A 16,000-nucleotide genomic window follows, 5' to 3' on the forward strand; every position below is an offset into this window, starting at 1 on the left:
AAATCCAGCCCAAAATGATGCTTATATATGCACTCCCATTGGCCAGTGTCTGTGTAGGCTCTAGGGGCCCAGGCAGCAAGGTAATGCAGTAATCCCATTTAAGTACCCAAGCATGGCTATCTTCCGGTGGTAAATCCAAGCAAATGTAGAGCAAGAGCAGTCAAGGAAAATGGCAGACATTTTTTCTCTGTGATTTTATCAAAGAATCTCCGCCAAACTCGCTCTCTAATCACGCTAATTAATAGTCGTGAGCTTTCGGGTTCCAGCCTCCAGCAAGTCAACTCACAATCTGAATCAGGTTAAAGACTTAAAGTGTCTCCGGGTAAAGCGAAGTTACCAATTTGGGTATCATCTCAATAGATTCTGAACCTAATCCAACTAAGCGGACATGGATGAGGAATCATCCTTAAATCTTTTCGATTACTTCCAAATTACTACTATTTTCACCTAACAACTCTCTCTCTGTCTCTCTGTAACTAATGAAGAGAAAGGAGGAGAGAAGACACACACACCGCCTCCACCATCACACAATTATGGGTTCCTCTCTTCTCATCCTCTTCTTCTCTCTGGTTCTTCTTCACCTACCTTTTGCTTGCAATGCAAATCTCCATAAAACAAATCGTTTCAGATCAGAGCTCCTTTCTCAGTCCTATCCGAAAGTTGCCCCCGTCACTCGTTTCTTCGAAGTAACAAAACCCATTGAACCACCCAAAACAAAACCCTGTTCTTACCTCATCCTTCAACATGATTTCGGCTACACATATGCTAAGCCGCCTGTTCTCGCTGAATACAAGCCCCCATCGGATTGCCCATCTCAGGATTTCTCCAAAATCGTCTTCGAATGGAAAGCAACCTGTGAAGGGAGACAATTCGATCGCATTTTTGGTGTTTGGTTGGGCGGTGTTGAGATCTTCCGCAGTTGCACTGCAGAGCCTAGACCCACCGGGATCGTCTGGACTGTCAAGAAGGACATTACGAGGTACTCTTCATTGCTTAAGAATCCTCAAACAGTTGCTGTTTATCTGGGTAACCTTGTTGATAAAACCTACACTGGAATCTACCATGTCAATGTAACATTCCATTTCTATCCTGCGGAAGTACCCCAAAATCCCAATAAGCGAAATTCTGCGAATTCCGTTTCTGGGTTTAATTCTCCTGCCGATTTGGTGCTACCCATCTCGCGAGATCTTCCTCTGAATGATGGATTGTGGTTTTTGATTGAGAATTCGACGGATGTCCAGAAGAAGAAGTTCATGATTCCTCGAAATGCCTATCGAGCTGTTTTGGAGGTGTATGTTTCGTTCCATTCGAATGATGAATTTTGGTATACTAATCCTCCCAATGACTATATTGAAGCAAACAATCTAACAAATGTGGCTGGAAATGGCCCTTTTAGGGAGGTTGTAGTTACTCTCAATGAAGGGGTTGTTGGTGCTGTCTGGCCTTTCACAGTGATCTATACTGGAGGAATCAATCCTCTCCTTTGGAGGCCCATCACTGGGATAGGCTCTTTCAACCTCCCTTCATATGACATTGAAATTACGCCATTCCTCGGTAAGATTTTGGATGGGGATCACCACAACTTTGGGTTTAGTGTAACAAATGCTCTCGATGTATGGTTTATAGATGCAAATTTGCATCTCTGGTTGGATAGTAAGAGCGAGAGAACTGAGGGCAATCTCATTAAACACAAAAGCCCTCGTCCTCTAGTCTCTCTGGTTTCACAATTTAATGGTCTCAATGGATCTTTTCTTATCAGTGCGAGTAGGTCTATTCTGACATCAGGATGGGTGAAATCCTCCCATGGGAAGATCACAACTTATTCGATTCAAGATTTTAGTTTCAGGAACTCAATGGAGATGAAAGAGAATTTCAATGTGCAGATTGTGAATCAAACAATTGAAGCCAACAGCAGTGTTTATGCGAAGCTCCCTTCTTCTTTAATGTATTCTATGGAATCAATGCAGAGGTTTAATATTTATTTGTATTCAGGCAACGTGGAACAAGGGAATGACAGTTATGCTTCAGTTGCAAACCTCTCATTGGGATTTAATGAAGATAGATTTTCTGGTACCAGATTTAATTTCTCTACCAGTTCGCTCAGAAACTTGCAGACCGGACAGAGTAATATGATTGTGAAGGGAAACTTGGTAGTTAGTGGTTTAGGAACTACTCAGCAAGCATATGCATTTGATAGTAATGAAGATTGCTACCTCAGGAATGTGAGCAGTAAAAACTACACTGTTCTTTATGATGAAAAAAGAGACATTTGCGACAGAAAATCTTCGCCTGGCTTAAGCTTTAAGTTGAGTAGATGGTGGCCTTTTTCTGCTAGGAGGGAATTTCTAACATCTAAATCACATGGTCAAAGGGGGCTGTTAGGTTCAGCTGATGTTCTGCTTGCTCAATAAGTTATGAATTTCTGACTCCATATCTTAAAGGGGTTTTGGGCAGTGACTGCATAATAATAAGTATCTAAGAGTGATAATCAGGAATAATTACTTTCCTTGGATATATGTAGTTTAGTCTCATGTATTTGCTTTAAACTCGCTTGTTTAGTTTTTAATGGCAGTGATGATTATTTGTTTCTTTTAGTCCATCATTGTACCCCAAGTTTTTGAAATTTCTGCTAAACATTACTATGGTACATTGTTCTCTATATTTGCCATGTTCTAATATACTGGACCTAAAACTTCAGTTTACAATGTCGGCTGCTGTTTAACTCAAAAAAGAGATTCAGCTTGAACTTTCCTAATTCTGAAGCTATATATCAACTGAAGGTGTTTTAATTCACAGAACTTAAGGAACAAATTCAGTTATATTCTTCAATATGCTAATGGTCATGGTTCAAGTAAGTGGTATCGGGCAATGGAATTAACCTCCATGGATTCCTATGCCCATTCAGCTTGAATCTGCCGGATTCAGCCTGAACCTAGAAATCAAGTACAAATCGGCTGGAATCGGAATTGGAGGGGCTGAAATCAGTGATCCGATTCGAATTCTGATTCTGATTCCTCAATTGATTGTGATTCCTCAAACCATGCTTTCACTTCAGTATGGCTAACAGCACAACAATTGTGCTGGAAATCACCAGAACTAGCAGAAATGATTAGATTGTAAAATTTGCAAGATTATGATGAGAAATGTGATCCTCCAGGGTAATGAAATAATGGATTATTATTGCTGAAATGATGATAAAATAGAAAATGGATTATAACTATAGGAATAAAAATGGATATGACAAAATGTTTGAGGTGTGTGGGGGTGGTTGTGAGCCACCAAAGTTGCAAAAGAGCACATAGAGCTGCAGAGTGCAGGGCTTTCTACAGAGCCAAGGTGCATCTTTTATAACCTTCAGTTTCCCCCCCCCCCCCTAACCTGCATAAATCACAACAATTTTACAAGCTAAGAAGAAACTATAGGTCCATCACAGCCCAGGCTAGGCTTGAGCTTACCTAGACCGGCCTTCAAATTCTAGGGACCCTTTTGATTGGCCACATGTTTGTATCAAATAAAGAAACAAAGATCCCCTGCTGACATATCAAATTTCAATCCAAACAAAAGTTTGTCAGTGGCAAAATATAGTTTTGAAAATTCAGGATGGACATAGATGGAGATGCATGCTAATACACAGGAAGGTATTTGATTGAATTAACTGAAATTTGATATGTGTCTAATCCAAATCATATACTCCCACTCCAATAGTTACAATTGTCGCATCACCTTCTATATGGCACAATGACACAATGAGGATGAACCACTTTAATAGGTTTATCAGAGTATGCCATGAGAAAAGAGTTTTTACCTTTTTGTATCAGTAGTTGAATCAAAAAAACTTTTACAAAGTTATCCTGTCCCAAGCTTTTTGGGGAAATTTTCACGAGCTATCCTGACCCGTGATGCATCTATAGTTTCAGGGCGAGCATAGCCCATCATTGTTTTAATATATGGTATCAGCACCGGTATTGGTCAATGTTGATATCAATATCGATACCGATATATATATTGGTGGTATCGGTCTGTATCGGCAGATGGCATAGCCCAAGAAATAAAAATTTAAACCTGAAGATCGCCTCAAGGGTTCTTGGACATTGGGAGCCTCATAAACTAGGTGAGTAGAAGAATAGAACATAATTTTCTAATAAGAATTAGATTGCAGTAACCTTTTGTCTTCTATTTTGAAATCTCCGGATTAGAAAGTCAATGGCTTTAAATAACCTCCGCTACTCATTTGAAATGCATCTCTCTCACCGAAGAAATTTCTTATGGAACTAATTTTCTATTTCTTCTTTTTTTTTTTGGTAAAAATTTTCTGTTTCTTCTTGACAACTGAAAAATTGTTTTCTTCGTTCTCGTTTTTTGATAGGAAAATCAGGCATGCGAACAAAAATAATTATCATTCCTTACTTGATTGGCCACTCAAGAGGGCTCATCCACTGGAGTATGGGCTCAAAAATCACTTTCTTTTGGTCTTTGAACCAATTAAAGACCGATTAAGGACTAGAATTGACCAGACCGATTAATAACACGTGCCGGATTTCATTTATAGGACCGATTACTTAATCAGTCGGTTCAGATGTTGGCCTGAAGAGGCTGAGACCAATTAGGATCCAGACTGATTACAACCCTAACATGGGGTCTATGGGGCAATCAATGAGAATTCCTTGGCCCAGCCTGGGCCTTTAGTTCTCAGGCTGATTCCGCCGAACAAACTGAGGGCTACTTGAGGCCTTATTCTTTCCGGGGACAAAGTTTACTTGATAAAAAAACATTTCAGAACAGTGCTAATGCAACTGTTTGATCTGTTAAAACTCTTTCCATCTATGGTTTAGTCTAATATTTAATGATATATTTGAGGAACTAATATAATAGCTTTATAGATGCCATTGCAATAGCATTGCTGCATATTTCACACATTCATGGGAATGGATTGAGCATTCAATGTGCCTTGCTAGCAGTTCCCCTCTTGAGTTCATATGTCCTATCTATTTTGTTCTTTTGAAATTCAGTAAAATACAGTATTAAATGGAAAATGAATATCGGTTTGCTTTATTTTGTAATATGTTGTCTTCAGTAGATAAGCTTAATGTTTTGTTGAAGTAACAGAAGTTTAATTTTTATAACAAATACAGAAATGCTCCAAATAGGTAGGTAAAGCAGATTCTCAGACCAAAGGAGGGAATCGAAGGGCTCAAAAAAAAATGCAAATACAAATAATGGTGACAATGACATTCAAACCTCAAACTGAACCAAGAAACTAATATCATCTTCAACATATAGTGGCAAAACCAATTCATCTTCTACTGGAGAAGTCAGTATGATTTTCCATTCTCCCCACTTTGATCCATGATACACTATCCTATTCACTGCAATGCTGCAAATCTATTCCTCTTCCACTGGAGAGGTCGATATGGTTTTTCTGTCTGTTCCAGTTTGGTCCATGGGAACTTGTGCTTTGCAATCTTTCGTTTCTTCGCAGCTACTCCCAGGTAATCTCCATAGTTCTACAGATGGAAAGAAAAAACAGATTATTGACTCAAACATACCAAGGTTTTGCAGTAAAATGGAACCCAAATGAGTACTTTCTTTTATCCTTTGTAACTAGTCAGAATGACTAGCTACACTACTGAAACTCATTGGTTCCAAGTTCCTATCAGTTGTATAATACCAAAAGTTGGAATTTCAATCATAAATAGAAAAGTTGCGGATGTATGATCACGAAAGGGGTCCTTTTCAGACCTATTGAATCAAAAGCTGCAGTAACACAGTCTGGCTTGAAGATGCTAAGCCTCAAATTTTTGTCCACAGAGTTCATGACCTGTTCATATATCCTAGACTACATGTCAGGTTAAAGTTCATAGCCATGAATTTTCCCACAGACCCCTTTTATGGTCCTGTCTCATAGAACTGGAATTCTGGAACTGACCAAGTGTTTTACACCCCCCCCCCTCCCCCCACAAAAAAAAAAAAGAAGAAGTCCACCAGAATTTGTCTTAGTTAACTGAAGTTCTAAAATCGAGTATTTCTGATAGAATTTCAAACCTGGAGGCAGAGTCCATCATCGACGTCACAAATGGGATAGTCTTCAGGGCAGCAATAGTCAGTTCCAGTACAGCATACGGCATTCTCGTACTCACAGCAACCATAGATGAGGCAGTAACCATAAAACTCATAAATGCAGCAGCAAGTCTCTGTGGCTGGACAATAGGAGTAGTCTCCACACTCACTTGGTGAAGGACCAGGAGAAGGAGGTGTTGGTGAAGGTGGTGGTGGTGGTGGAGGTGGTGGTGGGGATGGTGGCGGTGGCGGTGGTGGAACAGCCGGAGATGGGAAAGGAGATGGTGAAGGTGTAACAGATTCTTTGGTTGGATAAGAAGCCATGGCATTGATTGCACAAACCCCATACTCCAAATCAGTGTTCCTCCTTATGTATATATACCCATCTATTCCCCAACTAGTTCCCCATGAATTCTTCACTATCCAGTACTCCTCATCGCCTTCTGAGGCATAACCCACAATCAAGACTGCGTGGTCAATATCATCTGGATTGCTCGAGCAGTCCCCATCATAGATCCCCTAATCAAATAAAACATTTGCTATGTGTTGGACGTTTTTAGTTCCTAAATCAAATCAAATCAAAATCTATGGTTTGCACTTAAATCCAAATATCCTAAAACTTACCCCTGTGTATAGTTGAAAATCCCAGGCTGAGCCATCAATCCCCACACTCACAGGTTGCTGAACAACAGCGCAAAGTACAGCACTTTCTTCTTCAGCTACATCTTCATATCCATCAATGCTCACTACTTTGATTTCCTCCTATTCAACAGAACATAATAAATCAGGAAGGGAAGAGAAAACCTTAACAGCATACTTGATTCTGTGATCTCTGGCTGGGGAGTAATCTATCAAGTAGATCAGGAATGTTTTCACAATGTTAGACCCACCTTTGTTCAGAAAGTAGAACCAGAACCCAAACCAGATCTACTTAAGTAAAATTTGAAGGAATGAAATTGGCAGAATAGGCTTTTTATAGGAAGTGGCATCTCCAATTGAGGAACTAAATGTAGGCAATGAGCAGTATTAGTTAGTGGCAAAAATATGCTAGGAAAGCAGACCTTAGTGGCGTTGCAGGTTCCATCGGTTCCTGTATAAGGATAGCTCGTCTCTGTATCAATTCCACCATTACTAATAACCCACTCAAAAGCATAGTCCATGTAACCTCCTTCGCACCCCTCATTGGTTGTATCACAATCTATAAGTTCCTGTTCTGAAAGGCTGATGAGTTCAGAGGTAGCTATGGCATTTATACCTTCCATGGCTCCAGTTGAAGAGAATGACCAACAACTCCCTACAAGAATGAATTAATTGGCATTTTGGTTAACAGCAGAGTTACCATACAACTGCAACTAACTATTATGTTTGAAATTGAAATATAAACAGGTTAAATTGAAGTGAAACATTGAACTGAGAGCACTTACCACAATCTCCTTGGTCCTTCACAGCAGTCACCACTCCTTTCTTCCTCCAATCTAAAGACGAAGGCGCTTCACATGACATCAACTTCCCCTTCCTACTCCCCCATTTGGTACCACTCTTCTTATCCATCGGCTTCTTCACCTTAGACAAATACACTTCCTTGAACTCCTCGTTACTTAAATCTGCAAACTTGTTTAATCCCAGAACATGCCCGGACCCAGATTTTCTCTTCTTCGAGTTCTTCTCCATTACATATTTCAGATTCTTCTTGAAGCTCTCGAATCTCCTCTGTAGCTCCTCTGTATGCTTATAAACCTTTCCATGCTTCTCCCTCCATTGCCTGAACACATCGGCAACTCGTTCTTCCGATAACAATAACTCCTCCGAGTCATAACCCACTATGGAAAACTCCCTTGAAAGACAGAGACACAAGCCGGAAATGGATGCCCAGAGACATAATAGAAGGGCTAGTTTGGTTTTCCGGCAACCCATTTTTCTGAACTAGTCTGTGACTCCTTGTCTACTACTACTATACTAATTCAATCTATATAATGCGTAGAGTTAAGAGCCATATCTAAACCCAAACGATGGTCACCAACCATTCAGCCCAAGCAAGGAGACAAAGTCAAAAGAGTTTTTTCTAAATTACAGAATCTTCCTTCTGTTTTTTTGTTAGACTAATGTGACATTTCGATTCCCCTTCTGGAACTATGGAGTGAGGGGTATTATTGTCATTTGGTGATGAAATTTGAAATTTTGTTAAGAGAAAAAGGATGGTTTTGTAATATTAACCTTTTCACTCCAATGGTACCAGAAGGTCCAAAACCTTTATGGTTGTTGCTCGCTACCCTTCGCATTACAAAACGTTTGACTTGTGAGCAAATATCTAACGGTCAAACACAAGAAGCTCATAGTCAAGTGAGTGAAGGAAAAGGTTTGGACGTATGGTTAGTTGGTCGGTAAGGTCAATGAAATAAGAGAAGGTAGGATATGTGATGGACAGCTCTACATCTCTTTTGTTTTGAAAACTTGAATTGTAAAATCTGGATATAAGCTACCTAATCCATCCAACTAATCTCATAAGCAATGCCTAATTTGATGGGTCATTGATTTGATTGATGACTTGGATTTAGCCTCTTTTTTTTAAAAAATAAAAATTTTTGGATAATTAATAAGGGCCCCTTAAACCCGGATTCGGCTTCTCTCCTGCGAACACCCCATCCGGTGAGTGCCCAGTGAGGGATTCATCGACAGGGTTGCTTTGCATGCGTCAGAATGTGTGTCTGGGCTCATCTTGATGCACATCTCGGCATGCACAAAGCAGCTCTGCCGTTGAATGCCTCGCTGGGTACTCATTGGGCAGAGTGCTTGCAAGAGTTCGCTCCCCTAAAATATATGTAATTTTGAGTATCCGACCATCAAATTAAATAGTTGGAGATCAGTAATCATCTTTACTTCATTGATTTTGGAGTAAGAGATTAAGATTGGTCGGCTCAACCAATCATAAAATTATAACACGTGATAATAAATTATGTTTTGAATGCAACTTTGTAATTTATGAAATTCCAAATTAATGGATTTTATCATATTTGATATGTTTGGTTACTTCTAATGAAGAAATAATCACTTTCAAGTACACCCCTGCACAACCCCACCACCTTTGCGAAACTGAGTTCAATTACTCTGCAAGTACATGTTTGGGTTTGTGGAAATCTTCATTTCCAGAGGATCTCCTCAATATTGTATCTTCTCTTTTGCCCTCCGGGCCCTAATATATCGTCCTGCTTGCGGGGTTTTTCATGCCAAAAAATAAAAACCATTTACAAGGTGGGGAAAAAAAGTACTTATAAATTTTTCATGTGCTTATATAGTTATTAAAATCATTTCTAAGTAGTCACAAATCTAGAAGGGATTAAGTAGGTATTTGCAGTAAATCTCCAAGTGAGGGATTGTAAGGCTCTAGAAATTCCATCGATGAAGCAAAAGTAGTTGTAGATTGTGGTCCGAAGGTCTCTTAATTGCCTTTTAATAGCAGTAAAGAGTATATGAAAAAGGAAAAAAATTTGGCTGCTTCACCCATAGCAGGAATGTTCCTGCCACAAGGCTAGCACCCAAGGAAATGGAATAATTCATTTTCCCTTGGGTTCATAAATACCCTCCTAGGTTCTAGTATTTTTTAAAATACCCCTTAAGATCCCATATTTTTGGCTGCCAGCATTGTAGTAGGAACTTTCTTGCTATTAGTGTAGCATTAAAATTTCGTCCATGAAAAAGTGGGACATTGAGGCTTAAATTTTTCCTTTTTATCTATCCCCTCTTTATGAGCGATGGCTGTTTCAATATAACCTGTTTAAGGTCGAAGATATTTCTGATGCAACATGGGCTAGCTAATGGGCTCATCCATATTACCAATATCTTTAAGAGGAAAACAACGCTAGCTGGTTGCGTTGCCCACGTGGCTTCTGGTCTAAAATCTTAACCATAGAAATATCAATTTGGATCTTCTATTGCCTAGCTGCCTAGTAGGACCGTGTTGCCTAGACACGGTGAGGCGTGCAATGACCTCCTCACCCCTGCCCAAATGACTTGTCCGAGTGGGGGTAAGACGGTCATTGCACACCTCACCATGTCTAGGCAACACGATCCTGCGGGGCAGCTCAGCAGTAGAGGATCTGGATCCTAGAAGTATGCGAAAGTACCGCATACCCTCGTGTTGGTCAACGTGCACGTACAGGCTCTAGAGGCCCAGAAAGCAATCCCTATCCCTATCTTTTTTTTTTTAAGGTAGAACACAAATAGTCAAAAATTGCTTCGATTTGCAGTATTTGATCAGGTAGGTAGACATACTTGCCAAGATGAGTCTTTTGTTTCAAGCTTTGTTAGAAACATGGAATCCACAAAATTAAGATGTGAGCAGAGAAGGAACATTATTTTGATAATTAAGATAAGAGAAAGAGTAGTGCAATACACATTATGCCGCAAACTAAAAATTGGATGATGATGTGGCCCATGATATCAGCATGCATGCACTCTGAAACTATATGCCATGCGGCATGAGGCATGCAGCATGCATTAAGCTTAGCTGCGCAACAGGAGTAGTACTAGTACCTACCTACCTACCTACTAGTGTTGTTGGGACACACAAGCCATCTTCTCAGTGATACCAGCCAAGGATCTGAGGTTTAACCTTATGATGGTATCAGCAAACAAACACGTATCTTCTTTACTACTCCCCATTGGAACATCAACCACGTAAGATTCAATCACCAAAGTCTTCCCAATCTCATCATCTACTTGATGAACAGTGATTGTTGAACGGTAATTGATGAGGCGATGATCTCCACCAACCATGCTAAACACCATAACATGCGAATCATCATCCAATTCATCGAGTCTTTCCCTACTTATCTCAGCTGGAAGACCCGAAACCAGTTGGACTTCTCTCACGCTACCGATACCACCATTTCCATCCAAGATCGAACAGCTCCTGATGAATCGTTTGTAGATTTGTGGGTTATCGAAGCGTCGGATAAGAGACCAGACCAGTGAGATGGGTGCATTGATGGTTTGGACTAGACATGAGCCACACTGATTTGGAGAGAGTTGAGGGCGATGGTAGCGATTCATCATCATGAACTCGAACTGGAATTGGAACTGGAACTGCTGGAGCTGGGGTTTCAGTGTGTTGTTGTTCAACTGTTCACAACTCCCAAGTGTGTGTGACTGACTGCGCGTAGTTGTCAGTTCTTCTGGGAGCTTAAATAAGATAAAAATCTTGATGACTTACGTAGCACTTGGGATATTAATTGCTGAGAGTGTGTTGGGATATCTGAATGCAAGTTGGTTCTGTGGGTTTAGATTTAAGAGATACCCCAATACAAGGCGGCTTGAATCGTCGGGACTCGGGAGCGAGAGAGGAAAGTGTTGGGAGTCGGGATTTGTTGTCGCTTACCGTAGTTTAGAGGTTTAGATTTGTATTCCAAAGGTTGAAGGACCGAAAAAGGAAAGAAAGAAGCACCTGAATGTCACGTGAAAGCAGAGGTTTTTTTTACGTTTTTCTCCTCGGATTACGTAAGTGCCCACTGATTCCAACATATTGGATATGATCGTATGGGAGAAAAGCAGTGGGCCAACCCATTCATGAACATGATGAATTAATGTATTTTTTTATAACAATCGAGTGAGGGTTTACTTACTACTCCGATTACGTACTTGCTACGGATTCCAACACAATGGATAGGATCGTATGGAAAAAGCAGTGGGCCAACGTACCCACGGCTTTGGTTGCATTGATGAATGTGTATATATCTATCCATGGACTATATGTGGTCGTAAAATCTGTCCATCGGTGCCTGGGGCTTTGTCCACCTCAGGGTATGCGACCGCTTATTCATATTAGGTTCCTCTCCCCTACCTATAATAACCACCCCCCGCATCTCATACCATCCATGGGGTGTAGGGATCATACCCTATGGAAGGTGTGAGATGGGTTGGGGTGGTTACCCACAAGGGAGGGGATTGGGACTCTGTGCAGAGGATCTCAATTTGGTCGGTCCATGCATGGTTTAAGGAATCAGAATAATTGAATCAACGATCGGAATAGTCAAATTTGAATCGAAATTAATTGGTGGTTTCTGATACCGATTTGTATCAATTTAAAACAACTCATTTTGGATCAGATGGTCCGGGTAATGGGAATTAAATCAGTAGAATCATCCAATTTGAATTGAAATCAGTGGTTTCTGATTCCAATTATATCAATTTAAAACACTTCATTCTGGGTTAGATGTTCAAATTGTTTGATCTGAGTTTCCAATTAACTTTGGTTCTTTTTTTTTTTTTGGGGGGGGGGGGGGGTTGGAGCGGGTTTGTTTCTGTGTCTAGGTGTAGGAGTCATGCGACTAGGTAACATGATCATATCACCCTGGATGGGATTTCTGCCTTTTCATGAGGGTAGGACAGTTCTATGTCTAAATGTAGGAATCATGCGACTAGGTAAAATTCCTTTTCCATAATAATAATAATAATAACTTTAAGGGTAGTTAAATCACTTCCTGAATAATTCTCTGAAGTCATACCAAAGAGAGGCTTTCCTCCATTGAATTGAAATGAAATAAATGGTAGGTCGTGATTTGCTATGAGATCTCTCTAGAAGAAATTTTACAGAGGAGCAAGCCTCGTTGGTGATCTTGGAAAGGACCTTGGACTCGAGGAAATGAGCAAAAGTTTCATCTTACCCTTTCCCTAACCATAGAAACCTAGAGCATGGATAGGCTGGATCAGGATCCCGTATGAGAACCATTCCCGTAGGGCATCTGCCTCATAGATGGAATCCAAGAGAGTGAGTGGATTCCATATGTGCAGCAGATGCCATCCGAGAACCTGAACCATTCTCGAACATGAAAGCACGAACTTAGGAGGAGGAAGTGTTGTTGCAGTCTTTTGGGAATTTGACAGTTAAGGCGTGTGCCATTGAGGGTTGGTTAGGTGAGGTGGTCACCATGACCAATGACCACTGTTGACAAGATTAGGATTCACACAGTCCCAGTCCCAGCCGATATTCCACTTGACCTCAGGAAACTTCTATCTTCACTCCAAACTAAGGTTGAAACTCTTGTGATGATGACAAGCTCCGACATGCCAAGATCAAACAAGCATGAGCTGTTGAGAGCCCTTTGAGCTCGATCTATTGTTGCTCAATACCAAGCATGTTTGGCCATCTTCTTCAATGTATATCGGCTCTGCAGTTGCTGAAGAAGGAGTTGCATGAATTGAAGCAAATGATATATATGGATTGAGAAGTTATGGGAACTAGCTAGGGTAGAAGGAGAATTGCAGTGATCTCAACCAATTCGCTTCCGAATTGGGATCAAAATCGTCTCTCTTAGGTTGGATTTTGATTTCTGAGGGTGATATTTCAATTTTATGAGAATGTTTGGTATGATTTGTGAACCCAATTTATGAAAATAGAAATCCAATTAGTTCAGGATTTCGATTTCATCGATTTCTCTCAGCAAACCAACCCCCACCGTGGTCCTCCCCTTCTTCTTCTTCTTCTTCTTGTTGCATACAGACTATTTGTCCTTACAGAGTGGGCAATCAATCAACATAGGAGAACTTCAAGGAATTCATGTGGTAGCTTGCTTGCTTGCTTCAAAAACCCAACATACCTACTTGCGATAGATGAGGAAACAATTAGCCAGCCTGGCAGAGTCAATGGAGGAGGAGGAGCCCCTGCAGGCCACTAAAGCTACAGCTGTCACCTATTGTTGGGCTCCATCTGGTCTGGGGCCATGTCTGCAAGCAAACGCGGCAGATGGCAGTGGCATCGATTGGAAACCAGTGTTTCAAAAATCTTTCTTGATCATCGGGACTCGCAAGAGATATTAAGGTAGGAATGGGGTTTTAATGTTTTATATTTCCCTTTATTATATATATATATTAAAGGGAATATCATATTTCCTAAAACAAAGATGGATATTACAAAACTACCCATCCTCTCACCTATCTTGTTAAGATATTTTTGCCCCTAACGTGTTTCTTTAATTCTTTATCCCCTCTTTCTCAGCTTGGTGATAGGTGTCAGTTTCCCAGTTAATTGATCTCGTCATTGTCTAACATTGGACCATGGAAGTGTGGTTCAATGATTTTCTCTTTTGTGGTGCAGAAAATGGGATACAACAACCCAAACCCAAACCCAAACCCAAACCCAGATTGATCAACATCTTATCTATCTCAACAAACGACAGCCATTGGATCTCTTTCGGTGGTGCTTCCATGGTTAAAACGTTGGGATTTGGATGTAGTTTGAATGAGGGTAATTAATGTTACACGTGTATGAGAGCCGACCAACTTGCAGAATTTTCGGCCAAACTGTATAATGCATTAATGAAAGAAAGATGAGAAGTTCTTCCTGAAGAGACTTGCAGAATTGATCTATGAACTGTTTGGACAACTTCAGTCCAATACCCTCATCAAAAAAAAAAAAAAATTCAGTTCAATACTTCAAACACCCACACTTCAAGAAATTGGAGAGGATAATTTTCTATGATGGTTTCAAACGGCTGCGAGACAAACCTATAAAGATTTTTTTTTTTTGAACAATTTCTATCACTCCCTTACATTTTATTCTATATTTACTTTTATTTTTTTTTGTTGGCACGAAAAACCCCGAAAGAGGGGCGATATATTAGGGTCCGGAGGACAAAAGGAAAGATACAATATTGAGGAGATCCTTTGAAAATGAAGATTTCCACAAACCCAAATAAGGGTAGCACAACGCCCACTTAGAGATATTGTGGGCACAAACATTGTCATCTCTACCTACAAAAGAGAAAGAGATAGACTCAAAGCGTGAAGAAAGAAGTCTTAAATCCATCATAATGGTGGAGGCTTCAACAGGAGGGGCGAGCAAGGGGTCCAGTAGACACTTCACAAGGGCTTGACAGTCGAAGTGGAGGATAACTCAACGAAGCCCATCATTCGCAGCCGCCTGCAACCCTAGACGGATTGCCCTAGCTTCCCCAATAATAACTGAGCTGGGGAAGTCGTGCTCAGTAGACACCATGTATAGGCGCCCAAGATCAGTGGTGATAACTGCCCCCATACCCATTGCCCTAGGCCTGCTGGATAGGGAGGCATCAGTAAAGATGTGAAAAGCCCCTACTAATGGTCCAGGAGAGGGATGGGGGGTGGAGGGGGTGGCAGAGGAGCCAAGGGGAGCAAGGGCCGAGAGCGATTCAACCACACACTTGTCAACATAAGTCACCCAAGATCGAAAGGCAGGCACAACCTTCTGAAATACCATGGCATTTCGGTGCTTCCATATCTCCCAAAGGATGATTGCATGAGTAGAGAAGCAATCCCTTTGTTCCTTTTTCGATAAGCCAGGACGACGTCCCCAATGGATAACCCAATCTGAAATAGACCAACTAGGATGAGTCGATGGTCGAAGAGATACACAAGATGCAAACCACGCATGAAGGGCATGGGGGCAATGCAAGAGAGTGTGTACAACAGATTCAGATACCTCCCCACAGCCCGGGCAAAGGTCAGAAGCAACAATGTTCCTGTGCTGGAGGTTAGCCAAGACCCCAGTAGCATTCACACACGCTTTCCAAACAAAAGATTGGATTTTGGGGGGGGGGATGCTAGATGACCAGATAATCTTCCAAACAAGCTTTGGAATCGCAACAATCCTGGATCCAGAGGAGGAGGATGGTGGAGAGAGAGAGGTTCCCAAACGATAAGCAGACTTCACTAAGAAGAGTCCCTTGGTGTGAGGGTCCCAACAAATCCTATCCTGACAGTCTTCAAGGCTAATAGGGATCTTCAGTATCGCTTCCACTTCAAGAGGAGAAAACATGGACCTAAGCTTGATAAGATCCCAGGTTTTATTAGGAGCAATCAGCTCAGCAACCCAAATATAAGGACAGAGCGGTGGCTGGGTGGATAAAATCCTAGACCCTGGGAGGGAGGGGATCCAGGGGTCTCTCCATATACTAGTACTCCTTCCATTTCC

At 41.0% G+C, this 16,000-nt stretch overlaps 3 protein-coding genes across 3 annotated transcripts; 1 reads left to right on the forward strand and 2 right to left on the reverse strand.

Moving 5' to 3' along the window:
* The first annotated feature begins 490 nt into the window (after nt 1–490).
* LOC122652553 (peptide-N4-(N-acetyl-beta-glucosaminyl)asparagine amidase A) lies at nt 491–2,702 on the forward strand. The gene has a single exon (XM_043846330.1). It carries the CDS (start codon nt 534–536, stop codon nt 2,409–2,411), a length of 1,878 nt encoding a protein of 625 aa, XP_043702265.1. The 5' UTR covers nt 491–533; the 3' UTR covers nt 2,412–2,702.
* A 2,641-nt stretch (nt 2,703–5,343) lies between these two features.
* LOC122651294 (low-temperature-induced cysteine proteinase-like) lies at nt 5,344–8,000 on the reverse strand. The gene is made up of 5 exons (XM_043844629.1): nt 7,482–8,000; nt 7,119–7,351; nt 6,682–6,819; nt 6,043–6,576; nt 5,344–5,504 (listed from the first exon to the last, which is right to left on the reverse strand). Exons 1-5 carry the CDS (start codon nt 7,969–7,971, stop codon nt 5,364–5,366), a joined length of 1,536 nt encoding a protein of 511 aa, XP_043700564.1. The 5' UTR covers nt 7,972–8,000; the 3' UTR covers nt 5,344–5,363.
* A 2,602-nt stretch (nt 8,001–10,602) lies between these two features.
* On the reverse strand, nt 10,603–11,109 carry LOC122651016 (abscisic acid receptor PYL11-like). The gene has a single exon (XM_043844359.1). It carries the CDS (start codon nt 11,107–11,109, stop codon nt 10,603–10,605), a length of 507 nt encoding a protein of 168 aa, XP_043700294.1.
* Between the last annotated feature and the right edge of the window lie 4,891 nt (nt 11,110–16,000).

Source organism: Telopea speciosissima, chromosome 2 (genome assembly GCF_018873765.1).
Source record: "Telopea speciosissima isolate NSW1024214 ecotype Mountain lineage chromosome 2, Tspe_v1, whole genome shotgun sequence".
NCBI classification, from domain to species: domain Eukaryota; kingdom Viridiplantae; phylum Streptophyta; class Magnoliopsida; order Proteales; family Proteaceae; genus Telopea; species Telopea speciosissima.

Excerpts from the sequence above, each read along its gene's own strand:
- LOC122652553 (XM_043846330.1), top strand. The coding sequence starts at position 534 with ATGGGTTCCTCTCTTCTCATCCTCTTCTTCTCTCTGGTTCTTCTTCAC.
- LOC122651294 (XM_043844629.1), bottom strand. The coding sequence starts at position 7,971 with ATGGGTTGCCGGAAAACCAAACTAGCCCTTCTATTATGTCTCTGGGCA. Across the intron at positions 6,820-7,118 it reads GAACCTGCAACGCCACTAAG|GAGGAAATCAAAGTAGTGAG; the intron begins GTCTGCTTTCCT and ends TCTGTTGAATAG. Across the intron at positions 5,505-6,042 it reads ATGATGGACTCTGCCTCCAG|AACTATGGAGATTACCTGGG; the intron begins GTTTGAAATTCT and ends TTCCATCTGTAG.
- LOC122651016 (XM_043844359.1), bottom strand. The coding sequence starts at position 11,109 with ATGATGAATCGCTACCATCGCCCTCAACTCTCTCCAAATCAGTGTGGC.